The sequence below is a fragment of the Neoarius graeffei genome, chromosome 9 (assembly GCF_027579695.1).
Source record: "Neoarius graeffei isolate fNeoGra1 chromosome 9, fNeoGra1.pri, whole genome shotgun sequence".
Lineage (NCBI taxonomy): Eukaryota > Metazoa > Chordata > Actinopteri > Siluriformes > Ariidae > Neoarius > Neoarius graeffei.
In genome coordinates, this window is record NC_083577.1 from 52598751 (window position 1) to 52626038 (window position 27288).

General features: G+C 41.2%; 1 protein-coding gene across 2 annotated transcripts; it reads right to left on the reverse strand.

Moving 5' to 3' along the window:
* Window positions 1–734: 734 nt before the first annotated feature.
* sona (SON DNA and RNA binding protein a) lies at window positions 735–26531 on the reverse strand. Of its 2 annotated transcripts, none has more exons than XM_060929763.1 (8): window positions 26418–26531; window positions 15028–15146; window positions 9510–9702; window positions 9349–9428; window positions 6717–9212; window positions 6186–6622; window positions 3000–3066; window positions 735–2395 (listed from the first exon to the last, which is right to left on the reverse strand). In XM_060929763.1, the coding sequence occupies exons 2-7, from the start codon at window positions 15053–15055 to the stop codon at window positions 3022–3024; spliced, it is 3279 nt and encodes a 1092-aa protein (XP_060785746.1). In that variant the 5' UTR covers window positions 15056–15146; window positions 26418–26531; the 3' UTR covers window positions 735–2395; window positions 3000–3021. The 2 variants fall into 2 exon arrangements, with proteins under 2 accessions (XP_060785746.1, XP_060785747.1); XM_060929764.1 differs by having other exon boundaries at window positions 15028–15149.
* Window positions 26532–27288: the final 757 nt, after the last annotated feature.

The following is a 27288-nucleotide window of genomic DNA, read 5'->3' on the forward strand; positions in this document are numbered from 1 at the left end:
TGCCTATGATGGTCTCAGATTTCTGTTCAACGTTAAATGTTTTGGGCATGTAGAGATGCTTTTCTGCTCTGATTATACAAGTTACTATAGCCTTCCTGGCAGCTTGAACCAATCTTAACCTGTTTTATGAACAAGGTGTTTCCACCCACAGACCTGTCTCTATGTCAACTCAAGAGACTTGTGTGAGAAAATCCCAGCTCAGCAGTTTCTGAAATACTCAAACCAGCCCTTCTGGTACCAACATCCATGCCAAAGTTACACTTTTTCCTTCATTCTAATGTTTCATGTGAATGCCTTTTTTTTTGCATTGTGCCGTTTTGATAACTGCATAAATGTACAGGCGTTACTAATAAAATGGACAGTGAGTGTCTACCATTGCTCTTCCACAACTATACTACATAGTACTGTTTTACTAAGTGTATTTTAAGGACATTCAGTATAAGCATGATAGGAGCTGCAGCAGTAGAAGTGTGGTTCTGGCACTGGCATCACATCAGGTGTACACATCACTGTGTGGAGAAAACTTGGATCTTAATTGACCAACACTTACACGCTGCAGGTGGGATACATTTTCAAAGGGCCAGAGGAACCACAGTCACAAGATTCAAAAGAATTTACCACAAATTACTGAAGTGCTCTAGCTTTGCATGAAACGTGACCTTTTTGTTAATGAATACTTAAAATAGGGAACTGAATAAAATACCAAGTGTCAACAAAAAGAGGGGGAAAAATAATCAGTGGTCATGGGCATGTATTTTAATAATCATATGGTGCATTATGTACAAAGCAGGCTTGTCTTACAGCAGAGGAAAATCCAAACCATACTGTGTAATCAAAATTGTGGATACGACACCTATGATAGGAACATGGTACTTACACGAAAGGTACAATAATACACACTGTCTCATAGATTGAGTACCACTCATTTTCAACAATCTCAAGTGTATTACATTCCTATTACAGAGTGGCCTAAGAATGGGGTGTAAAAAAATGTAAATTTAAAAAAAAAAAAGTGTCACCAATTTGGGTAGTCTGCTACTCTAGATGCCATTTATTGTCATGTTTTCTAACCATAACCATTAATCCACCAGTACTATCCATGGGTCTGATCAAAAGCATGAGATTTGTGCTAGCATTTGGGGAAGTGATGAAACTGGCAAAAAGCAGTACTTATTCCACACTGATGAGTGGCACATGTAATTATATGGAGTGATTTCATTATGAGAAACGAAGATTCAAATGCTTCAGACCTTCTAGTTCAAAATCAAAACTTGTTAAGAGTAGACGAAGTGTGTGTATCAGTTTTACGTATACCATTATAACTAGGGCAAATCAGAAGCTTGAAGGGGGTGTGCAATTTCATTAACAGGTTAAAAAAAAAAAAAAAAAAGGTTGTTTCAACTAACAAAACTATTTCCTAATGAGTAGCCTTAAGCTAATTGGGGATGTTTCTCCACAACATACTGCAACTATACCATCTCCCCCTCCCGCCAAAAAGTAATGCACCAAAATAAACATGAACACCTCGACAAGACACTGAATATATATCATAAAGTACTGGTGTCTCAACAAGCGCAGTTCTTCCAAGTACATCTTATGCATTCTTATATTTTGATCTGACCATTCTGAGAATCTTGAATAGCACAAACAAAGCACCCCATCACAAACCCCTACTGGCCATATACATTTCCAATCAATTCAAATAAAATAAAAATGGTACTGTACACCTATCCGGCTCCAAAATCCACTACAGTGTGCCCCTTTTTGTAATTTCCCAGTTCTGGGTCAGATCACATACAACTGCAAAGCTGCACAAGTAAAATGTCATCTATGAAGCATAGCATTTAGTGACCATTTATCCTCAAATTTTAGTTTCTTAAAAAAAAATCTTCACAAAAAGAGTTAAGAACAAATAATGGAATTCTGATCACAAAAAGTACTTTATATATGAGATTTACATTTTATATGGGATTTACAGGTTGATGCGAGTCATGGAGCTCGGTGGTCTAAAATTCACACTGTTGATCAAAAAAATCCACAAGAGTGCAGCTTGAAAAAAAGTTGATTCTTTCAAGTGTCGAGAGACACTACACTGAAATTCAAACAATACTTCACTGTGAATCTGACCAAGCAGTGTTTGCTTTGAAATACAAGGCGGCCCTTAATTTTCCTGAAGACACACAAAATCTTATCTTGCAGATCAAGTCCTGCAAAAACAATAACTGCCACCTAGAGTGGTGTCATCAGAAAATTAGATTGTTGAACCATCCAAGGGAATCGGGACTATTTCCGAGATTTACAGTTTAAAATCCAGTGGCGTCTTCGTTTCGTCTTCTCATACAACTTGATGGGTTACCATCAAGTACGTTTCCATTAACCATGAATCAGTCATTTACTGCAAAATAAATAGAACGTGAGGAGTAAGTTCAAGCTATTAACCCAAGGCACTAATATACAATTTCACAGGGCTGATCACATTACAATTGGGTTGAAACAAAATTACAATTCAGACAGAAAAATGCTGACTAAATTTGACCGTAATGAAAACCCAATGCGTAAGCAAACTTCTGGTGACAGTTTACTGATCAAAATAAGAAATGATGTATTAGTGCATAAAAATATTATAGAAACTGTAGCTAAATGGCCATGTGGGAAAACACTAAATTTGCAGCCACTGTAGTCTATTAAGATAGGAAATAAGATCCGTTAATCTTGAGGACCAAGTACCTGAAAATCTGTTGAATCTAGCTGATAAAACAGATGATTAAGCAGTATTCTTGAAATACAAATCTCGTTTGATAGTGTAGTTTGTAACTAAAAATTAAATCAATACTACAGAGCTTAAATTTTGAACTCCCATGTTTGCCCCAAATTGATCTGATTTGCAAGCAAGTTGACTAGCAAATAAGCAGTCTTGGCTTAGAGAGAAATAAAACACCTGGTCACTGAATTTGTAATAATTCAGGCAAAACAGCCATCTTCGAAACGAGACAACTTACCAGTTTTCCATAATCTTCAACATCAGAAACCCATCTCCTCTTTACCTTCTGCAATCTGCTTGCATTTCTAAAAATAGAGAAACACCACAGCATTCCTTTGATGAAGATCTTTAACTTGGATACACATACCACAGTGTTGCTGAATTCTCATACATGACTGGTCAGAAGGGGTTTGCTAACGTTCGACAACAGCTCATCCCTGATGATAGGAATGATAGCTGGAATTCAAATGATAGTACATACAGAGAATTCTGATACAGCCTAACAACGATTAAGTACCTACTACCCAACCATACCTGTAATATATTCCACGAGCATGCGAGAGTACACTGAGGACACAATTCAGACATCTGCGAGTCAAATTTACAACAATTCAAATCACGATCATCAGGTTGTGTAATTTCTTAGAATTTCATAGCTGTAATTGGATTTTTTAGACAGTAGAGGGCACAACATAAAATAGAATTCGCACGACTTCATCCTAGGCAGAAGTAATACAGCTCTAATAGCCAGGACAAATAGATTTAACAAGAAATGAGTTCTTTTTATAGACTGCAAAAAAGCTAATGAAGAGGGGGAAAAAAAAAAGGTAGCTTGTTTATAGCCTTCACAAACGTTCATAAATTTTTACTAAGAAAAAGCCTGTGTCATTTCAATAAAAAGAATATTTCAGTTAATGGGCTATTATATTTTACTCCAATCTTTACAAACGTGTGAATTATTGTTTGTTATAAAGAAAAAAATTTAACAAAAGGAATATTTAACAAATAAAAAAAAAAAGTTGCAATTTTTAAATACTTGTCAAAAATATCATGGGAAAATCAAATTGTGAACCCAATATCGTGACTCAATTTGAATCATAATTAGTGAGTCAATACATGCCTAGCACGTATTCCGCAAAATAAAAGGAAATGAAAATTACTTTGCAACAGCAGAAATGTTTAAACAATTCCTGATACATTTGTACACTATTGCAACAACTGGCTTCGCTTTGGATAGCCATCTTTCTATTTTTCCAGGGGAAATTCTTTGGTTATTTGGAGGCTCCAGCTGAATTATGGCAGAGCGTAATGTAGCACGCTTGCATACTACAGATGTAGCTGATCACCCAGGTACTGTTCGACTACTATTAAATGCCTACTGAGCATTAGGACACCTTACATACTACATTCTGCAAACTAGGTGTTGAAGAATGCGTATTTGAATCCAGCCATAGTTTAAACGAATGTGCTAATGCTTACTTTCTATAGTAACAACTCATTCACTGGGACTTGTATGATGGATGAAATAACGTAATCCAAATCTAATAATAAATGGATTAAAACGTCAACTGATGTATGGAGCTTTCTGTTAAATGTTTAACAGAAATGAAAAGTAGTCTTGGGTGTCACTGCTCTGCAACATGAGCCTTTTTTGTTTTTGTTTGTTTTACAACAAACATTTCAAAAGCCTACTTATAGCTTCTGTAACAGTGATAAATTATTAACTTCGCATTATTTGTACCTGAATGGCTGGTTAGAGTAGTTCAGAAACTACTGATCTCCTGAGAATTTCACTTACTTATACGCGCACACACCAGAGTTTACACAAAATGGTGTGAAAAACAAGACATCCTGTGAGCAGAAGAGAATAACCAGTGCCGAGTTTCCCCAAAAGCATCGCAGCACAAAGATCATCAAATGGTAGAACAAGCAGCACAATGAACACTTTCTCTCCTAGATAAAAAAAGAGGCTCTCAGCATTAAGAGACTTTTGGGAAACCCACCACAGACTGGTTTGAGCTGAAAAGCAACTCAGAATGCACAACACATCAAACCTTGAGGCGGACCACATCAGGTTCCACTCCAGTCAGCCAAGAAAAAGAAAGAATGAGGCCATCTTGGGCACAGACTCACCAAAAATGGATAGTTGACGACTGAAAGGGGAGGGAATCCACACCACACACACCAGGTGATGCCCCCCAATGTTCTACTGTCTAGTGTGGGTGAATCTGTACCAATGATGGCCTCAGATTCCTGTTGGCTGACAGGAGTGGAACCTAATATGGTCTTCTGCTGTTGTAGCCCATCCACCTCAAGGTTCGATGTTTTGTGCATGCGAGATGCTTTTCTGCTCACTACGGTCATAAAGAACCCATCCATCCATCATCTGTAGCCTCTCATCCTGTTCTACAGGGTCACAGGCAAGCTGGAGCCTATCCCAGCTGACTATGGGTGAGAGGCGGGGTACACCCTGGACAAGTCGCCAGGTCATCACAGGACTAACACAGAGACAAACAACCATTCACACTCTCATTCACACCTATGGTCAATTTAGAGCCACCAATTAACCTAACTTGCATGTCTTTGGACTGTGGGGGAAACCGGAGCACCCAGAGGAAACCCATGCAGACACGGGGAGAACACGCAAACTCCACACAGCTCCGCTGGGCTCAAACCTAGGACCTTCTTGCTGTGAGGCGACAATGCTAACCACTACACCACCATGCCATGTAAAGAACCATTATTTGCATTACTATATCCTTCCTGGCAGCTCAAACCAATCTGGCCATTTTCCTCTGGCCTCTCTTAACAAGGTGTTTCCACCCACAGAACTGTCACTCATTCAATGTTTTTTTGTTTTTCACACCAGTCTGTGCAAACTCTAGAGACTGTTGTGTGTGAAAATCCCAGGAGATCAGCAGTTTCTAAATTACTCAAACTAGTCCTTCTGGTACCAATATCAATACCACCATCAAAGTCATAGCAATCACACTTTCTTCATTCCAACATTTTACGTGAACCCTGAAGCTCATGACCTGTATCTGCATGACTTTATGCACTGGGCTGCTGCCATGTGATTGGCTGATTAGATAACTGCATAGGTGTACGGGTCTTCCTTATAAAGTGGATGGTGAGTGTATATTCCCACTAGTAGGGGTCAACTAATAACCAAAACAAATGTTTTAAAAGCATGTCATTCATTAATAAATTTGAAACTAATCTTTGACAAGTTGCTGTGAGATTGGAATAAAACACTTCAGGGCATGCTGTTATAGGAAAACAAGAACAGCTTTCTACTTTACGTTGGGCTGGGACTGTTTTCCCCATATCACCACGCCCTATCATGTTTTATTCCTTAGTGCATACACATATTGACTATTAGCCAAAAAACTGTTGGAACACCTAGTATAGCCATTTTCCCCACCTCTGTCAGCTCCTTAATACTGATGCTGTTAGCCTGTTGTGCCACTTTTCTCTTCACTTCTTCAATGTTTGCCAGATTAGGAGTAGGAGCTGGGGGAGGTTTGTTGGTGATGGTGGGCAGTGGAGGCATAGGGGGCATGGCTGCCAAGGCTCCCATGTTAGAAAGTGCCGCAGTCATGGTAGCTGCTGTCATACTAGCCACAGCAGCATTCATAGGCATGTTTGGTATTGCAGGCATACCAGGTATTCCCATTGGGATGTTCATGGGCAAGTTGGGAACTGGCAGAGGCAGCGGCAAAGACAGAGGGGCTGGAGCGGGAGTTGGCAGAGGCAACTGGAGGATAGCCTTAGGTCGAAGGCTCTCTGGGATGGGCATCCCTGCTTTAGCACACATTGCTGCAGCATTAGCCTTAGCGATCTCTAATAGCTGATCCTTGTCTGTCAAGAGGAAAAAAGTAATAATATAAATGAATGAGATGCCAAGATGCCTATTTTCAGCTGCATAGACAAACATCTCAACGTGTGTACTTACCTAGCTCAGTGAGACGTGGTGGCGTCTTGCTAGTGCTACGACGCGTTCTTGAGGTGGACCTTCTTTTACGGAGGATGAGAACAGGAGAATGGCTTGGCTCACGCTTCCATCGATCTCGACGGTCAAAAGAATGACCTCGAAACATGGGTCTCCTCCGACGAGATGCAGAACGAGATCTTTTAGATCGTGCATGACGGACCCTTGACCGTGAACGTGACCTCCTCTTCCTGGTAGGGGAACGAGATTTTGATCGTTTGCTCTTTTCTAGACTCTTTGACTTCTTCCTTCGAGCAGGAGAACGTGATTTAGACCTCCTTTTTCGTACTGGTGATCTAGACTTGGAGCGTTTTCTTTTGGGAGATTTGGACTTTGAACGTTTGGTTCTGGTACGAGATTTAGATCTTGATTTCCCCCTTTGAGTGACTGACCTCGAACGTGATTTCCTTCGCCGGGCAGGGGACCTCGATGTTGACCTCTTTCTCAGGCTGTGTGAGGAAGATCTAGATCTTCGTTTCCTCGTAGGAGATTTAGATTTGTCCCTACCACTAACAGACTTTGATTTGGACCGTGCCTTATGGGTTGAGGAGGCAGACCTAGAGCGCTTCCTTCGAATAGGTGACTTGGACACCCTGCTGGGCTTTAATCCCGATTTATTTTTGGCTGGACTTGGTGTTCGTGATCTCGAGTTATCAGACTGTTCCTCATCATCTGACCCAGAACTCCCATCCTGAGCTAATGGTTCTGATGAAGAGGACCTTGATCTAGATGCATTTTGCCTCCCAGTGCCCTTATACTCTTTACTGGAGTTTTCATTTTTTGATTCAAGTTCTGATTGTTCCAAATTGTCATCTGAGCTGTTTTTTGGAGATAGATGTGTATCCATCAATGGTTTCCACCTTTCTGTGGGAGCTGTTTGGTCTACTCCAATGGGAGCTTCTTCTATTTTGGACTCTGATTTTTCCTTACACTCATGTTTATCTGGCAAGTCTTGGTCTGTGGATGGTGACAAAGATCTAGACCTGCTCTTAGCTGGAGACTGACTTCTATCTGAGGAAAGTCTTCCTCTCGAATTAGATCTAGATCTGGATGTGTCTTTTGGTGAATTTGATCTTGATCGCTTACTTTTACTTATTTTTGCTCCTCTACTGAATTTCGGCGAGGCAGTCTTTGAATGACGAGAACGTGACTTTGACCGCTTACTGCGCTTCGGAGATCTTGATTCTGACCTTGTCCTACGTGGAGATTTTGACCTCCTTTGTCGAACAGGGGATTTTGATTTGGAGCGCCTGGAGCGCAGGGGAGAGCAAGATCTGCTTCGCCTTCTTGGGTTTCTAGACCTTGATCGAGATCGTCTGTTTCTCTTCATTCGGGATCTGGATCGTCTGAGGATCACAATGGACCTTGATCGGGTTCGTCTCCTTCTCCTGATTGACCTGGACCGAGACTTTCGTGTACGGGATGGTGGGGTCCTCCTCCAAGAGCGTGATTGTGAGCGCCTGCCTCTCCGAGCAGATCTTGAGCAGGACCTTGAACGGTTCTTTCTACGAGAAATTGATCGTTTTGACCTTGACCGTGAACGACGTAGCTTTACAACAGAGCGAGATCTTGTTCGCCGGCCACGTCGTGGGGACTTGCTCCTGGACCGTTTGGTTCTGGTATTGGACCTGGAGTCAGAGCGACGCCTTCGCTTTCCAGACAGGGACCTTGATTTGCGCCTTCGTCCTCGGACAGATCTTGACCGTGACCTGCGACTTTCTGAAGGTGACCTTGAATGCCTTTTTTGGGTACTACTGTTCCTTCTTGAGCTAGAAACAGATCTGTCTCTGGATTGCGATTTAGCTTTCCTGCGTGCTGATATACCAGAGGATTGCACTGGAGTTCTTGAACGACTGTGGCTTGATTTGTCATCAGAACGTGATCGAGACCTTAATCTTGACACTGACTCCTTATCTTCCTTTCCTCTCTGATTCTTATGTGGTTCCTCAGCTATGTTCTTCTGTAGGAGTTGCTCTTTGTATACATTCTCCTGCTTAGGGATTATATCAGGGAGCTCCTGAGTTTTGCTAAAACTTCCATTCTTTTCAAGGTTCGCAACTTGGATGTTATTTTCATTGTGCTGTTCTCGACTTACAGTTTGCAAATGATCATCCTGTGGAGACTTGTCTTCCCTCCATGCTGATTTTATGCATTCCTCTTCACCATGGTCAGATTTGCTAGTGACTTCTCCCTTTTTATCATCTGGTAAAAACAGCTTATCTTTACAGCTGTCATTTGAAAGCTTCAATGCAGTCACCGGTGACGACCTGTCCAAGGCTGAGGGGTCCAATGCTTGTGGCAACTTTGACTCGTGTTCTGATTCGGACTCAGATTCAGATGTACTTGCTGAGCGTGAACGAGAAGAATTTCTCTGTTGCTTTTCTTCTTCTTTTCGTCTCTTTTTCTTCTTCTTTTTCCCTGTATGACGCTTTGTTTTTCTGACCTTGTGATCATCATGTTCTGTCAGAAAAAGAAATTCAACAAATGAGAAAAATTGCATTAATTTGGGAAGCACATGGAAGTCCACAAGACTCAATGAATCCAAGCTTGGCATTAACATTAGGCTAGGATACAGCAAGGATACAAATAAACTCACCTGCAACTGAATTTTTTGCCGATTCTTTATCTTCATCACAAGTGCCAGACTCAAAGTTGGATGGGTCTTCCTTTTTCATACTGGGGTAAATGACACGATGCGTTTAATGGTCTAATCGCAAATGTGTGTTTATTTTGAATGCTTATTGAGCAAACCCTTACCTTGACTTTGTTTGAGATTCCTGGTCAGATTCCACTCCAGATTCAGAGCTGCTATCTTTTTCATCCTTCTTCTTCTTGCGCTTCTTCTTACTTTTGTGCTTTTTGTGCTTCTTGTTTTTCTTTCGTGGTGTTTCACTGCCATCCCTGAGGGCATTATCTTCACACCGAACAGTTTCAGTGGGCTCACCACTCTCTGTGGGGGGTGAAAATGTTTGCAACTTTTTTTTTTTGCATTATAGTAAATATTTTCTTGTGTCTAAATCCAGCATATGCAACTGTGAGCTCTGATGAAACCCAGTTAAGTGCACATTCACCATCATATTTTACTTATCATGAGTGATTTATAAACTGATGCCACTGTAATGCAATTTAAACCACGATTATAGCTATCTGTAGCTGGAGAGAGTCTGTAAACAGGAATGGTCTCTGATGCTTTGCTCTGTATTCTCTAACCAAAATGTTATAGGAGAAGAGAGAAGACTGTCATTTTATTGGTAAAGGGAGGCTGTAAAAAAGTATTAAATGCAGGGGTGCCAATCATTGTGGCACGTTTTTATTGAAAATTATTTCTTGATTAGTTTTTATCTGAATAAACTTTTCAATAAAAAGGTTGGGTTTATCCTCATGTTTTTCTGTGAGATGAAGCTACTGTACCAAACAGTGAATTTTTCAAATCTTCACAAGGAATGCCAATAACTGAAGGATGCTGTAGTCAAGATTCCTTTAAAGGAACAGTCCACCGTACTTCCATAATGAAATATGCTCTTATCTGAATTGAGACGAGCTGCTCCGTACCTCTCCGAGCTTTGCGCGACCTCCCAGTCAGTCAGACGCGCTGTCACTCCTGTTAGCAATGTAGCTAGGCTCAGCATGGCCAATGGTATTTTTTGGGGCTGTAGTTAGATGCGACCAAACTCTTCCACGTTTTTCCTGTTTACATAGGTTTATATGACCAGTGACATGAAACAAGTTCAGTTACACAAATTGAAACGTAGCGATTTTCTATGCTATGGAAAGTCCGCACTATAATGACAGGCGTACTAACACCTTCTGAGTGCTTCGGCAGCGCATTGATACGGAGCTCAGATATCAATGCGCAGTCGAAGCGCGCAGAAGGTGTTAGTACGCCTGTCATTATAGTGCGGACTTTCCATAGCATAGAAAATCGCCACGTTTCAACTTGTGTAACTGAACTTGTTTCATATCACTGGTCATATAAACCTATGTAAACAGGAAAAACGTGGAAGAGTTTGGTCGCATCTAACTACAGCCCCAAAAAATACCATTGGCCATGCTGAGTCTAGCTACATTGCTAACAGGAGTGACAGCGCGTCTGACTGACTGGGAGGTCGCGCAAAGCTCGGAGAGGTACGGAGCAGCTCGTCTCAATTCAGATAAGAGCATATTTCATTATGGAAGTACGGTGGACTGTTCCTTTAACTTTCTACCACGAAACACACTGAAATATGCACAAAAGGCTTCCAATTGATTTGTTAACCAAAAACATGTTTTGTGCTTCCTCCCACTGAAAACAAATCCTTTTTCAGGTACAGCCATTATACCAACAGGCACTAATTATCACACCATTAGTGGAATAGTGCAATTCACTGCACGTTATAATCTGTGTGTGTCACCAATAGGATATTTGAATTTGAAAATTGCACATGCCTCATTTATTCAAATCAACAACCTTTCACTGTGTGTGTGTGTTCATTCTATGGATTTTATTAGCATCAAAAATGTTCCATGTACTGCCACTGAATCAGGGAGATGTATACATTTACCTCGCCTGTGACGAAGCAAGGTATTGTAATCAGTGCGGTTTGTTTGTTTGTGTGTCCGTCTGTTAACAATCTAGCGTCTAGACGGTAGGGGTGGGCGATATATCGATATTTGCGATATATCGATATGTTTTATGAACACGAAAAAGATTTTGGCATATCGTATATATCGAGATAATGCTCTAAATTAATATGATTTCGCCACTGTGCTTAATTTCCTTCACTGTGCTATGGTGCTGCCCGCCCCGCCTCCTTCGTGTGTTTGTACCCCCTCCCCTCGCGTGTAGGCGGCGTGTTAACTCATTCAACATGGCGGCGCCCACAGAAAGCCCGGAGGCGGCAGAACTCGTACCAAAAAAAAGGACAAATGGCTCCATTATATGGAGATATTTTGATTTTAAACCGTCGGATGAACAACAGAAAGAGGTCTACTGCCGGGAATGCAAGAAATTGGTGGCAACCAAAGCATCGAGCACCACGAACCTGTTCAACCATTTACAGGTACGCCACAAACTTTTGTACGAGGAGTGTGCCAGGCTGAGAGTTAATGCAGTGAGATGAGTTTGAGTTTTGTTTTTAAGGAAAAGGAATCATTTCTATAAGTCAAATTATTATTTATGAAATGAGTTTTTTTTTTTATCTTAAATGTTTAAGACGCACTTTATAAGAACTGCCTACCCTCAGGTTTTATGTTTGTAATTAAAATAAGGCAATATACTACTTCCTTGGTTTGATAATTCATGTTAAAAATGGTGCACAAGCACTTTGTTACTATTACCTGTCTACCTCTAGGCACTTGGCTGCCTACCTGTTTGCACTTCAATTAAAAAAAAAAAAAAAAAAAAAAAAAAAAAAAACACCTTGCTGAATTTGGTGTGTCTGTTTTTTGGGGGTTGTTTTTCCTGCATAGATATCGAGATATATATCGTATATCGAGATATAGCAAAAATATATCGAGATATTTTTTTTCTCCATATCGCCCAGCCCTACTAGACGGTTGCACTGATTGACTTCAAAATTTCAGGGTAGGTGGGCAATGGTCCGTAGATTACCTGATTAAATTTTAGGGGTAATCGGGTCAAGGTGAAGGTCACCGTTTTGGTCGAAATAACATTTTCCATTTTAACTCAAACGGCTGCCAATAGACAGAGGTTTACTATTACGAGCATACAGGAACTCCCATATGGCCTTTCATTTGGCACCATGATCTTTGACCTTGAGTGACCCTGAAAGGTCAAACTGAAGGTCATGGATTTTCAAAGGGCTATACCTTTAAAATGGTTCATGATAGCCAGATCAACATATACGATTTTCACATGACGTCACAGAGTTGGGGATTCCCTGGTGGCAGCCACCTTGGGGGGCGAGCTTACCGTATGGGTCATTGAGCACACATTGTAACGCGCGAGTTACATTTATTTATATGTTATTTACATTTATAGTTAGATTATTACTATTTAAAGCTAGCAATGGTGCACACCCGTTGTATTCATGGCTGTCGTAAAAGATCAGGTGAGGACGTCAAGCGGAGCTTTTATGGAATTCCCACTGTACGGGAGCACGAAGGCGAGCAAACAAACTCAGCATACAAAGGAGAAATCTATGGCTTGCGAGAATCAACCGCAAGGATTTTCAGCCTTCCAGACACAGCAAAGTCTGCTCCGATCATTTTATAAGTGGTAAGTTGTTTAAATAAACAATCAATTGTGTTTAAGTTTGTTTCTGGAAACCAAAACATCGTGTAAACAATCTCTAGAGAATGCCTAACTGGAACCGCTGAGTGTACTGTATTTATAAAAACATTTGGTACAAGGCTGCAAACATATGATTATTACTGGCCTATAAATTGTCATTTATCATAAACAAAATGTAACAAGCCTACATACCAGTTAATTATATTACAAAGTTTATACTGACATGGTACTGTAATACCACTAATGGATGTAAAATTTGTCTTAAATCAACTCGATATTATACACACACACACACACACACACACAGTGTTGAGAGCTCTAAAATTCCAACGTTTACATACCTTGGCTGTAATTAGGACACGGCTCTCACTGGTTTTTATATGGCGGACTTCGTGGACCCAGCCACAGACAAAATAATTGTATGACTCCAGCGACTTGTATGCTTTGAGGTCGTCGAGTGTGTAGGCGCTTTTAGTATTCACGAAATAGTTCACAATATCAGGGTACGATATGGATGGCAGCCCTGCATAGTCACTTGAAAATGCTTCTTTGTCCACTTCTTAGGGGTCAATTCCCCCAATCAAGGCCAGTTTGGCTGCATACCATTGTCGTGAGATGTCGTCCAATGTATCCATATACTTCCGTTTGCTTGATTTTGCCGACATTGATCTTTATTTTAGAAAACTGACTATATAACTTAATAAATTCATCCGAGATAACGTAGCAGGTAATGGCGATGGTCCGTTTTGTTAGCCCCGCAAGATGGCGGCTGGGGGGCGTTCCCCGGGATGCTGTGACGTCAGTGAAAACTATCTATAAGAAGTCCCATATAGGCTTTTAGTTGCCGCCATGACCTTTGACCTTGAATGACTGAAATGTCAAACTCAAGGTCATGGATTTTCATAGGACTATAACCTGGCAGCTGATGACTGAGAAATATTACCATTATCAACATATAGGTATAAAATAAATGCTGCCGGGCGAGGTTTGTTTTGCCTGGCAAAGCTTGCTTCATATTTGACTGTACTCCAGTTTCTCAGTGATTACCTGTGTGCCATCATAATGTCAGTTTGACAGTGAGTGCACAGCTCAGAAGTGGACTTTACAAATGGATAAAAATTAATAAATAGAATCGTCATTTAAAGCTAAACTGCCTTTCAAATTTTTCAAGTGTAGGTCATAAAAAGAATCTTCCCTGACACCGAATTATTTTTGTTTAGCGAACCAAAAGCTACTGAATTCAAATCACAGACTTCCAATTTTATTTTATTTTTTAAAAATAGAACAATTAATGAATTTAGAGCCATGTGGCCTTAAATTCTCTGCTATTTCTTCTTGCTTCATACAAGATACTATGTCATGCATCATGTGGTGAGCTTTCCCCATTCGCGCAAGGCATTGCAGGATAAAAATTTGAAACAGGAGAGAAAAATAGAAGACGTGAGTGTGCGAATAAAACGTGAAAGACCGACTACAGTAAGGGAAAGCAAGAAGAAAAGAGGTTATCTTGCCAAGGAAAGGAAACGCAGGACCAAACTAATAAATATCGGCGGTCAGCGAGCACCTCTGTGTGACCAGCTGTTCGTTTAGCGACAGAATGATGCAACCGTCAGTGCACAGTTAAGGTAAACCTGTAGATGGCAGTAATGCAACACTGTGGATGCCAGCTGCCGTAAAATCCAAAAGAAGGAGGTAAACCTGTGCATGAGCACACGGACTTCCTCTGTCTGCTTGACTGCGTGAAGCGAGTGAATTCATGCACATTATTTGCTCGGGAATCCCCTCAAATTAAATAACTTCCCAGCCACAGAATGGCCTGGGGTTTTTTTTTTTTTGGAGATATTACAGAAATAAACATATCACAATGACCAAATTTCAGAGGGAACCGATTTTATGAAACTGAAAAGCCATCTAATTTTAACATTTTACTTGTAACCTTTTTTTTTTTTTAAAGAGGGAAAAAAAAAATCAATAGACCATGACTGATATTTTAGGACATTCCAAACCCCAATACACAGAATATATATATGAAATGAAACATACCAACACCAGTGTTCACATCACATTCCATTTCTGCAACTCGATAGCTGCCTTCTTGAGTTTAGTGTAAAGAGGGAGTTCTTTTGACGTGGATGTGAGAAACGTTTCCCTTGCTGTTCACTCTGCTGAAAAAAAAAATGACTTAATAACAGCAACACTGGACACACACAACCAACACACAGTTTTTAGAGTTCATGTTCAATACATAAAATCTCATTTTGCATCGGTACAGACTTATTTCAGTGAAATTATCAAGCTCAAATTATCAAATTCATTTTTCCTATGCCAACCATAACTAAAAACTTCATGAATTTGAACTAAAATCAAAAAACAGAACAATCTTAACATCCTCACACAATTTATTCAAGCTTCACTGAAGGATGCATCTATGGATCATGGACGTTGAGCGGTATAAACATGCATGGCATGACAATTTCTATAGTAAACAACTAATTTACAGGAACTTGCAGGGCAGACAATCTGCATGATCTAAGGCCAACAATAAAATGTGGCACAACTATCACTTAAGTGAGAACAGGAATTGACTTGTCTTGTGGATGTTCCACAACATGAAATCTAACTATTAAACCACTGAAATGTGCGACATTTCTTTTATTAATGCGAGAGTAGAAACCAGCATGCCAGTGTCATAGCCAACTTTCGAATGTAACTGAGACATGAAGTAAAAAAACCTAACATTATCGTAATGAACATGAACAAAAACGCATGGCTGTTAATATGCACAGCTGTCAACTAGCTCACTAGCTTTAGCAACATGTCACATGTAATGAGTATTCACAGGAAGGTAGGTTGCTAGGTAGGCTTTTCTGGGCATTTTACAGCCCTGTGACATGATGGATTTCTTTTTATCATCAGACCATCTGATTTATTCACTGCTGTCAGGATGTAAAGAGAATTAAGAAATATAAAAAAGGCTCCTAAAATAAATGACTTGCCCTAGCTTCGTTAATAAATTATTTATTAAAAATGGTCACTGATGGCAAATCACTGTGGTGCAAGTGGAATAACACACTTACATAATCCACATAAGTAACGCATTACAAAAGCCCTTTATGGATTACTTTCCTACAACAGTACAGCCCAAAGTGACTTATTTCTATATTTTTTAAAAGGGAAATTAAATGTCGTGCACAAAAAAATAAAAAGTTATTATAACTCAGCTTTTAACTCTTGCAGCTTTATTTAAGCAAAGTACCTTCCTTGGACATCATATTTCTCACATCACGACAGCACTGTTTAGCATGAGGTTAATGATAAACCTATTTTTATTTCCTTATTAAGTTGTACAGTAAATAAGTAGTTATAAAAGAAACACGTACACACCCCTCAACAGTTATGATACATTTTTGTGGCTACTGCCTCACAGAGGCTGTAGCCACTATGTCATCATGTTGTAAGAATGTTACACTCATTCTTACAATCGTGTATGTGCATACGCACATGTTCCGTGATGACCAGCGAGTGTATGCAATTCGGTTCACCATTTGAAATAAATGGATGAGACTAAAGAAAAATCACTTTCAGACACGTTTATGCTTATTATCGAGGGAAAGTGCATTCCTATTTTAAAATATACTCCAGGTTGTCCCCCTTTCCTCGCCTTCTTCAGCCAGTGGTCCCATGCGTGATGTAGATGTGACGCACTTCCGAGTTGTTACGCGAAGTTGTCGATAAGAGACCACTGAGCTCTACGCCGGGCCTTTTCCAGGAAATAAGAGTTTGGGTCATGGCGACTGTGTGTGTGTGTGTGTGTGTGTGTGTGTATATATATATATATATATATATATATATATATATATATATATATATATATATATATATATATACACACACACACACACACGTCAGCCTCAGTTTGGAGGTTTCAATTTCGAAAACTGTAAGAGGTAAGAGCAAAATAATAAAAGTACAGACACTTGATATATTTCACTTCTGTGATTTCTTTTTTAAATTGTGCATTTTTGGATTATGCTTCATTTTTGTGGCTACTGCCTCATAGCATAAATATCTTATATTTACTGTATGGACATGGTATCAGAAAATTTTATTTATAAGCAGCAGCCACATGTACCCATAGGGTACCTATTTTTTCTTGATGTTGCATTAGTAGCCAACAAACTGCACTTAACCAGTGAAGTTGCTGAGTAACAAAACACACACTGCTTAAAATCAGTTTAAATCTGGTGAATTATCTGGATTACTTTGAAGTGACCTTTTAGCCTTCAAATCAATGCTTTTTTTATGCCAATTAGTGAAAATCTAATTAAACTTAATGACTATACAAGCAAAGGCGGATATTAACACCTTATATTTACTCTCACGTACTTCAGTAACTTTTTCCAATAAATTGTACTTACAGGAGTAGTTTTAATGCATTTCAGTCTGAATACATTTACAATAAAAAAAAAGTATGCTCCGTTAGACTACACACTTCTCGCTTCTTTTATTTAACTTATTAAATTTTATTCACATTTGCACAGCTTCCACAATGTCGACATCAGTGTGGAAGCACGTTGGATCGAATTCCTGAATCCACTGAGAAGGGTCTGACTGCAGAGCTGCAGTTCTACAACAGCAGTTTCAGGCCAGTGGCATTGAACACATGCGTAGTAGGACATTGTGTGAACCTGTGTGATAGTGCTATGTACACAGTGACCGTTTGTGCTGATGGTATGCGTTGCCATGCAGATTACCATTCAGGAAGGGTCTAACCCTAATTAACTAACCCCCAAGCCTTAAACAACTGAAATGTTGATTAGCCTGCCAGTCACGAAAACAAACTGATTAGCACACGCGGTTAATGCCACTGGCCTGAAATTGCTGTTGTAAAACTGTGGTTCCGTTTTACAAAAGCTGAAGAGAACTTATCATTAAGTTATGGCCCTTTTCCACTACCCTTTTTCAGCTCACTTCAGCCCGACACGGCTCGCGTTTCGACTACCAAAAACCAGCACGACTCAGCTCGTTCCAGCCCTGCTTAGCCCCTAAAACTCGCACGGTTTTGGAGTGGGGCTGAAGCGAGCCAAGCCGTGCCGAGTGAGGCTGGGGGCGTGAGCAGACACTCCCCTGTGCACTGATTGGTGAGGAGGAGTGTCCTCACATGCCCACACACGCCCCGCGAGCGCGCTGGGATCTGTAAACACCGCAAACCCGGAAGGAGAATAATTACGAATTACGAGAATTTCTGAAGCCTTATGCGCCTCGCCTCATCTATACGCTCTTGCCAGTATCTGTCCGCGTTGTCGGTGACAACAAGCCACAGCATCAAGACCAGCAACACTAACGACTCCATGTCCTCCATGTTTATTGTTTACTATCCGGGTCGTGAGACTACCGCTTAAAAGCTCACTGATGTCACTGTTTGCGCTGCTTAACGACATCACGTGACGTCCACCCACTTTCGCTAACTCCACCCAATGTGTCCACCCACTTCCAGCCAGCACGGTTCAGCGCGGTTGTAGTCGAAATGCAACTCCAACAGCCCCGCTCAGCCCGACTCAGCACGGCACGTCTCAGCCCGACTCAGCCGCGTTTGTAGTGGAAAAGCGGCATTAGTTTGGAAGATTAATGAAATTAACCTGTTGCAAAAGTTGGAAGATTAACGAAATTAACCTGTGGCAAAACGGCCTTAAAGGTCATAGGCAACAGTTTTAAATTTTATGCACATTTGAAACTTTGTGTGTTAAAAAACCCTCTGTAATTTTCTTCTGGTCCCAAGAAGTATCGTTAATAAGTCATAATTAAAATAAGTTAGCACGGATTGCAGCGAATTTCTGTTCAGCTATTTTCATGACCACTCGGTGCGTGACGTCATTTAAGACAAACAAACTGCTTGAGTTGAGTCCACTTCCGTTTACTTACATTGCCATTCGGCTTGAGTGCAGATGTGCGTTCAGGAATTTCCAAAGAAAAACCATGCCTTATTGTTGTGCAGTGAACTGTAACAATGGGACCAGTTCAGGAAGAAGTTTTTACCTCTTACTGAGAGAGGAGAAGAGGCGGAGCGAGAGGATTGCCTTTTTGCGAAAAAGGAGAAGAGGCACAGCGAGAGGGTTGGCTTTTTCTGAAAAAGGAGATGAGGCGGAGCGAGAGGATTGGCTTTTTCCGGAAGAGGAGACGAGGCAGAGAGAGTGGATTGTGCACGTGAAGCCAGAGGGTTGTTTTTTCCCAGAAGAGAAGAGGCAGACAGAGTGGATTGTGCACGTGAAACAAAATCAAGCAGTCAAAGAAGAAACGGACCAGCAACGCTCAAGCAAAAAAAGAGGTAAACATTTTTACTTTTGGAAGTAAACATTTTTACTTTTGCTTGCAATTGACAAGTCAAGAATCCTGAGAGATCCTGAAGATGTAAACAAACCTTCGGAAATTGGGCAAAACAGTATATTTTAACTGTTTTATTCAATTTTAGGATGCAAATTAGACACTAGGAAGATTGAATTCGCTTTTTGGGTCATTCTTCGAGACAAAGTTGATCATCTACGTTTCACCTCCGACCGTTGCCAATGACCTTTAATTTATAACCTCAAATCAGAGAGCATGTTGAAAACTGAAGGCAATTCTTGTGTAAATAATCTTACATGTATTGTACTCGACACAATAGAACAGCACATTTGATTTTTACCTCACACTTTTTTTCAAAATAAAAACACTTCAATTTTGATTCTTGCAACACATAAAAAAAAAAAAAATTGGTACAAAGCATTTACCACTTTGTAAGGTTGCCATTTCTTCTTACAACACTTAAGATGTTTAAAGACTTGACACCAGATGGTGTTTCAGGTATTATTTTGTTCCATTCTTCCTGCAAACAGGTCTTAAGGTGTGCAACAGTAGTCAAGTCAGCAGACAAGTAGTTACCGTCATATTTTTCATTTAAAAATTCGCCACACATTCTCTATTACTGACAGAGGGGACAGGCACCCTCCCCTTCCATAGCTATGCCTTTGTAACAGAATGTGTGTGTGTTTTTTTTTTTTTAAAAAGACCTGGAAAAGATGCCATCTTGAAGGCAGCATATGTTGCTCTAAAATCTCAATGTATTTTTCTGCATTAATGCTGCCATCACAGAAGTCTGTTACTGTGTTCCAGCTAGTTTATTTTAGCAGTGCCGCACCCTGGCCTCAAGAACGTGCACCCTGGCCTCAAATACCAGCGCCATGGCCAAATTTATATGCGCCATACTCATACTTTGCCAGAACTTTCCAATCGCCTGGCACATACGTTCCGCCACAGAAGGAAAGTGCGCACTAACGAGTGTTGCCGACTTGCAATGAAGGTAACACGCTGACCAATCACAGCACACTCTTAACGCCTACAAAACACACAAAAGAGAAAAGACTCCGTTAAAGCAGCAAGGGGCTCACAGAACCTAGCATTGCTGTGTGCCAGAAGATAAGTACATCTAGAAGTTGAGGATTAAACAAATTCAATCAAAAGTTAGGACCGACAGATCTAGACTCTATGAATAAAAGTCTAGTTAGACTAGATCTACTCCAACGTTAATATCCCAGACAAATATTGATCAATTAATGCTATTAGTATTACCATTATAAGTAGTATTAACTTGGGTGGCACATCAGTGTTGCGGTTAGCACCGTTGCCTCATAGCAAGAAGGGTCTGGGTTCAAGACGAGCAGCTGACGGGAAACTGTGTTGAGCTTACATGTTCACCCCGTGTCTGCGTGGGTTTCCTCCAAAGACATGCAGTTAGGTTTACATGGGGCAGCCTTAGGCTGAAGCAAGGTATCTAATCCCCAACTGCTCCCTGGGCGCTGCAGCATGGCTACCCACTGCTCTGGGTGTGTGCGCGCGCACTCATTGCTCACATGTGTGTTCACCGCTACAGACGGGTTAAACGCAGAGAAGAAAGTTCATGTGTGAAAGTTCTTCTTCTGACCATTTGACATCATATTAATGGACAACAGACAGATATAAGCGATGAGTGTTTATTGAAAAGCACACTGATAAATTCCAAAAAGCGAGACAAAGGCAGAACCAACAAACAGCCGACTGGTCCAACAAAGCACAAACAGGATATCATCAGATTAAGCAATGCGTGGTTGGGAAAAAAGTTGCAAACCAGCAGTGAAGGCATAGTACCATCAGACACAAGGTACAGAGCGTATACTCTGCAAAGTCTGTGTGTTGTGAGAGTCTTTATATGCACATGCTGTTACTGCACTCTGATCAAGAGCAGGTGTTCAGAGTGCAAATGTGTGTGGACAAGAGTGACAGTTCGAGGTGCCAAGCATGAACATGTCCATGCATGATATTCTGAAGCATTGTACAACCCCGATTCCAAAAAAGTTGGGACAAAGTACAAATTGTAAATAAAAATGGAATGCAATGATGTGGAAGTTTCAAAATTCCATATTTTATTCAGAATAGAACATAGATGACATATCAAATGTTTAAACTGAGAAAATGTATCATTGAAAGAGAAAAATTAGGTGATTTTAAATGTCACGACAACAACACATCTCAAAAAAGTTGGGACAAGGCCATGTTTACCACTGTGAGACATCTTTTCTCTTTACAACAGTCTGTAAACATCTGGGGACTGAGGAGACAAGCTGCTCAAGTTTAGGGATAGGAATGTTAACCCATTCTTGTCTAATGTAGGATTCTAGTTGCTCAAATGTCTTAGGTCTTTGTCATATCTTCCGTTTTATGATGCGCCAAATGTTTTCTATGGGTGAAAGATCTGGACTGCAGGCTGGCCAGTTCAGTACCCGGACCCTTCTTCTACGCAGCCATGATGCTGTAATTGATGCAGTATGTGGTTTGGCATTGTCACGTTGGAAAATGCAAGGTCTTCCCTGAAAGAGACGTCATCTGGATGGGAGCATATGTTGCTCTAGAACCTGGATATACCTTTCAGCATTGATGGTGTCTTTCCAGATGTATTTACACATCTGTTTACAAGCTGCCCATGCCACATGCACTAATGCAACCCCATACCATCAGAGATGCAGGCTTCTGAACTGAGTGCTGATAACAACTTGGGTCGTCCTTCTTCTCTTTAGTCCGAATGACACGGCGTCCCTGATTTCCATAAAGAACTTCAAATTTTGATTCATCTGACCACAGAACAGTTTTCCACTTTGCCAAAGTCCATTTTAAATGAGCCTTGGCCCAGAGAAGACGTCTGCACTTCTGGATCATGTTTAGATACGGCTTCTTCTTTGAACTATAGAGTTTTAGCTGGCAACGGTGGATGGCACAGTGAATTGTGTTCATAGATAATGTTCTCTGGAAATATTCCTGAGCCCATTTTGTGATTTCCAATACAGAAGCATGCCTGTATGTGATGCAGTGCCATCTAAGGGCCCGAAGATCACGGGCACCCAGTATGGTTTTCCGGCCTTGACCCTTACGCACAGAGATTCTTCCAGACTCTCTGAATCTTTTGATATTATGCACTGTAGATGATATGTTCAAACTCTTTGCAATTTTATACTGTCGAACTCCTTTCTGATATTGCTCCACTATTTGTCAGCACAGAATTAGGGGGATTGGTGATCCTCTTCCCATCTTTACTTCTGAGAGCCGCTGCCACTCCAAGATGCTCTTTTTATACCCAGTCATGTTAATGACCTATTGCCAATTGACCTAATGAGTTGCAATTTGGTCCTCCAGCTGTTCCTTTTTTTGTACCTTTAACTTTTCCAGCCTCTTATTGCCCCGTCCCAACTTTTTTGAGATGTGTTGCTGTCATGAAATTTCAAATGAGCCAATATTTGGCATGAAATTTCAAAATGTCTCACTTTCGACACATGATATGTTGTCTATGTTCTATTGTGAATACAATATCAGTTTTTGAGATTTGTAAATTACTGCATTCCGTTTTTATTTACAATTTTTACTTTGTCCCAACTTTTTTGGAATCGGGGTTGTATAAAACTGGTTTACTAAATAGTTTCGGATCTGCTTACTTTATTTTACAAAAGCAACCTACCTTGGATAGTTGCCCGGTATGGCTAATTTTGCATGATGGAGTCTTTATCTAGAGGCTCCCCCACCCCGATCGTGATGCACAAAAAAACTGCCAATGGCATCCCGCCCTTTTGGAAAGCTAGCTGGAACACCGAGTCGTCAGTGCCCTTGGCAAAGCTATGACCCCATACCATGACAGACCCTGGCCTTTGGATGCGTTTCTGGTCACTGTCTGGATGGTCCTTTTCATCTTTGGTATGGAGCACACGGTGTTTATTTCTTACAAAAAAAAAAAAAAAAGACCTGGAATGCTGATTCGTTTGACCACAATACATGTTCCCACTGTGCCAAGGTACATCCTAGATGCCTCTGAGCCCAGAGAAATCGCTTCTGGACATGGTTAACATAAGGCTTTCTTTTTGCACAATAAAGTTTTAACTGCCATTTGTGGATGCAACTCCATACTGTTGCACTTCAAAAAAGTTTGCCAAAGTAATCCCGAGCCCATTCAGCTATAGAAGAATGATGATTCTCGATGCAGAGCCTTCTGAGGGATCCGAGATTGCAGTTGTTCAGCTTAGGCTTGCGACCCCGTCCTTTATACCCTGAAATTCCTCAAATCACATAATATGATGCACCGTGACTTGTACCAAATATTTGTTCCACATATTTGGCATAGTTTTTACACCAGATGCCCTTCCTGATGCAACCCTCCCCAGTCTATCTGGGCTTAGGACTGGCAATAAGTATGCACTGACTGGGGGGGGGGGGGGGGGCAGAGAACCTGGAGGAAACCCATACAGACATAGGGAGAACATGCAAACGCCACACAGATATTGGCCATGAGGTTCGAACCCAGAACCTTCTTATGGCCCTTTTCCACTACCCTTTTTCAGCTCACTTCAGCCCGACACGGCTCGCGTTTCGACTACCAAAAACCAGCACGACTCAGCTCGTTTCAGCCCTGCTTAGCCCCCAAAACTCGCACCGTTTTGGAGTGGGGCTGAAGCGAGCCAAGCCGTGCCGAGTGAGGCTGGGGGCGTGAGCAGACACTCCCCTGTGCACTGATTGGTGAGGAGGAGTGTCCTCACATGCCCACACATGCCCCGCGAGCACGCTGGGATCTGTAAACACCGCAAACCCGGAAGGAGAATAATTACGAATTACGAGAATTTCTGAAGCCTTATGCGCCTCGCCTCATCTATACGCTCTTGCCAGTATCTGTCCGCGTTGTCGGTGACAACAAGCCACAGCACCAAGACCAGCAACACTAACGACTCCATGCCCTCCATGTTTATTGTTTACTATTCGGGTCGTGAGACTACCACTTAAAAGCTCACTGATGTCACTGTTTGCGCTGCTTAACGACATCACGTGACGTCCACCCACTTTCGCTAACTCCACCCAATGTGTCCACCCACTTCCAGCCAGCACGGTTCAGCGCGGTTGTAGTCGAAATGCAACTCCAACAGCCCCGCTCAGCTCCACTCAGCACGGCACGGCTCAGCCCGACTCAGCCGCGTTTGTAGTGGAAAAGCGGCATTACTGTGAGGCAACAGCGCTAACCACCCTAGTGTTACCTCATTACAAGCCCGAAAGTTCCCCAGTTCCAACTTTGTTTAGAATTTGTTACAGGCCTAAAACGCAGGAAGAGACTAGAAAAGCACTCGGAGAGCGCAGACCTCCGCCAAGAATCCTTAAAAAAAAAATGCAGGATCCAGAAGGTGATCCGGATCACCGCCAAAATTTAATGGATTGTTACTTGTGCCCAGTCACACTTCTGGAAAAAATTTCAGAGCAATCCGTTCATTACTTTTTCCGTAATGTTGCTAACAGACAAGCCAACAAACAAACGCTACCGAAAACATAACCTCCTTGGCGGAGGTAATTATACTTAATTTTTTTTTTTTAAGCTGATCAGACAAAACATGAAATATCTTGGGCTCATTCTGTCTGCAATGAAATACAAGGTACATTTAGAAATCAATGTTTTGTTTTTTAATTTGCAATTTCCATACATCCAAACTTTTTCTGATTTGCAGTTGTGTGTTACTTTGTTACCTATATAATTTATTATTCTTATTACAATTTAAAGAAAAATTAGGAATATAATTTAACACTTAAACGAGCAGATTTTTCTGCCGTGTTTTCATTAGACAAGCACTTTACATTTTAATTTTGGACATGCCTGATATTCTGGTGCAGTTGAAGATAATACATTACAGATGCTAAAAAATAAATTAAAATCATACTCGGTAGCTGAGGAACCATTTTATGAGAAAATTTCCCTCATACTCAAGTGCTTATTTTGAGGAATACTTTTACTTGAGTAAAATTATAAAGAAACAATACTTTGACTTGAGGACAGTTCTTGCCACCTCTACACGAGTCATTTTATAGGAGCCTAGTGTTCAGCTGTGGCGAAATAAATACAGCCAAAACTTTCAGCCTGAACGCGAGAAAGTGATAAACTTAAGAGAAAAGCCGCACCAGGTCAGGAAACTACAAAACTCAGCGGAGAAACATCAAACTCTGGCAAAAACAACTACCGGCTACATAAATACAGCAAGGAAACCTTTCAGAGAAAAGGCTTAAACACGCCGTTTCCAGCTGAGACAAGGCGACAAGTAGCCGTCGCGGTTGAAGAGCCACGCTAACGGAAGCCTCCACAAAAGACAGCGCAGACACTTCTAGAACTAGCCATGCTAACCATTTAGCACTCTAGTGAGAAACTCTAAACAGTCATCTCCAAATGTGAACAGTTAATAAGCATATAACCTGCCAAACACTCCTGTTTAAGGCTGGAGTGGAACTGATTCGACAGGCAGGACAGCAGCAGAATCAACAACTCGAGCTAGCTTGTGTTGTGTTGAGTTGAGTTTTGCTTAACTAGCCAAGTTTCCCTACGCAGCGTGCATGAAGATAATTAATAAACCAGACAGCTGGCTTTGTATCTGTTTATTGCTCAAGAATTATTTTTTGGCATATCAACTTTATAACCACAATTAACAATCCTGTCGTGTGAAAACAAATATCTAGGCCCATGAACACAACTAGATCAATGGCTCGGTAGAGAGCTAGCTAGCTAGCTAGCAAGCAAAGAAACGTGTGTAAGAAGTCTTTCTTCACTAATATTAGTCAAGCGCGAAAAGCCGGTAAGATTAGACCGCGAGGTTTAAGTATAAACCAGAAGAGCAGGAATAAACGATTCTCCCTTTTCACTGAATGTTTGTAGCGTTAACAAAAGGAGCAGGGCTGCTAAATCTCACCAGCTTCCTAGCAGGCCAGCTAAACCTCGTTAGCACCTTACACAACAGCGCGAGGCTCCGCTAGCTGCACTCAAATAGCTTTGCATGCAATACAAAGTACAGTAGAGTAAGCTGAACCAACAAGATATAAAAAAATAATAAATCATATAAATAAATAAATGTACTGACCGTTAGCTTTGATTTCAGGAATTATCCTGTGTTACGAAAGCACAGTAAAGTTGCTCGGTGATGGTCGCCATGACATGGTGCGGCGGGTAAATCCTCCAGTAACCCAGGAGCACGTGCTCTCGTCTTACCTCCCACACACACAGGCATGTAGCGCCACCTAGTGTTTCTATCGATCTCATCATGAAATATGTTAATTTTGTTTTTGACATTTCTAACGGAAAACTCCATGTTGAAACATGAAACGTTGATACTGAAATATCTGCGTTGTGTTCAATGAACCTGCAGCTAATTGACTGATTTCTCGTTATTTCTGCAAGTTGCCACTTTGACCTCACTGGAGAATATTATGAATACAGTTGCAATGGCATTTGTGCAGCACGGTGGTGTAGTGGTTAGCACTGTCGTCTCACAGCAAGAAGGTCCTGGGTTCGAGCCCACGAGGGCCTTTCTGTGTGGAGTTTGCATGCTCTCCCCGTGTCCGCATGGGTTTCCCCTACAGTCCAAAGACATGCAGGTTAGGCTAATTGGTGACTCTAAATTGACCGTAGGTATGAATGGTTGTGTGTCTCAATGTTGCCCCTTTTCCACCAAAGCAGTTCCAGGGCTGGTTCGGGGCCAGTGCTTAGTTTGGAACCGGGTTTTCTGTTTCCACTGACAAAGAACTGGCTCTGGGGCCAGAAAAAACAGTTCCAGGCTAGCACCAACTCTCTGCTGGGCCAGAGGAAAGAACCGCTTCCGTCAGCGGGGGGCGGAGTTGTTAAGACCAACAACAATAACAAGACCGTGAAAGATCACCATTTTTAAGCGACGAGAAGCAGTAGTTGTACAAACGCGAAGTCATCCATTATTATTGTTGTTGTTGCTGCTGCTT

Bases quoted from the DNA above. Each gene is read 5' to 3' on its own strand.
- sona (XM_060929763.1), bottom strand. From the start codon at position 15,055: ATGGAATGTGATGTGAACACTGGTGTTG. The intron at 9,703-15,027 runs GTATGTTTCATT...CACCCCCCACAG, and splicing joins TGATGTGAACACTGGTGTTG to AGAGTGGTGAGCCCACTGAA. The intron at 9,429-9,509 runs GTAAGGGTTTGC...CATTTACCCCAG, and splicing joins GAATCTCAAACAAAGTCAAG to TATGAAAAAGGAAGACCCAT.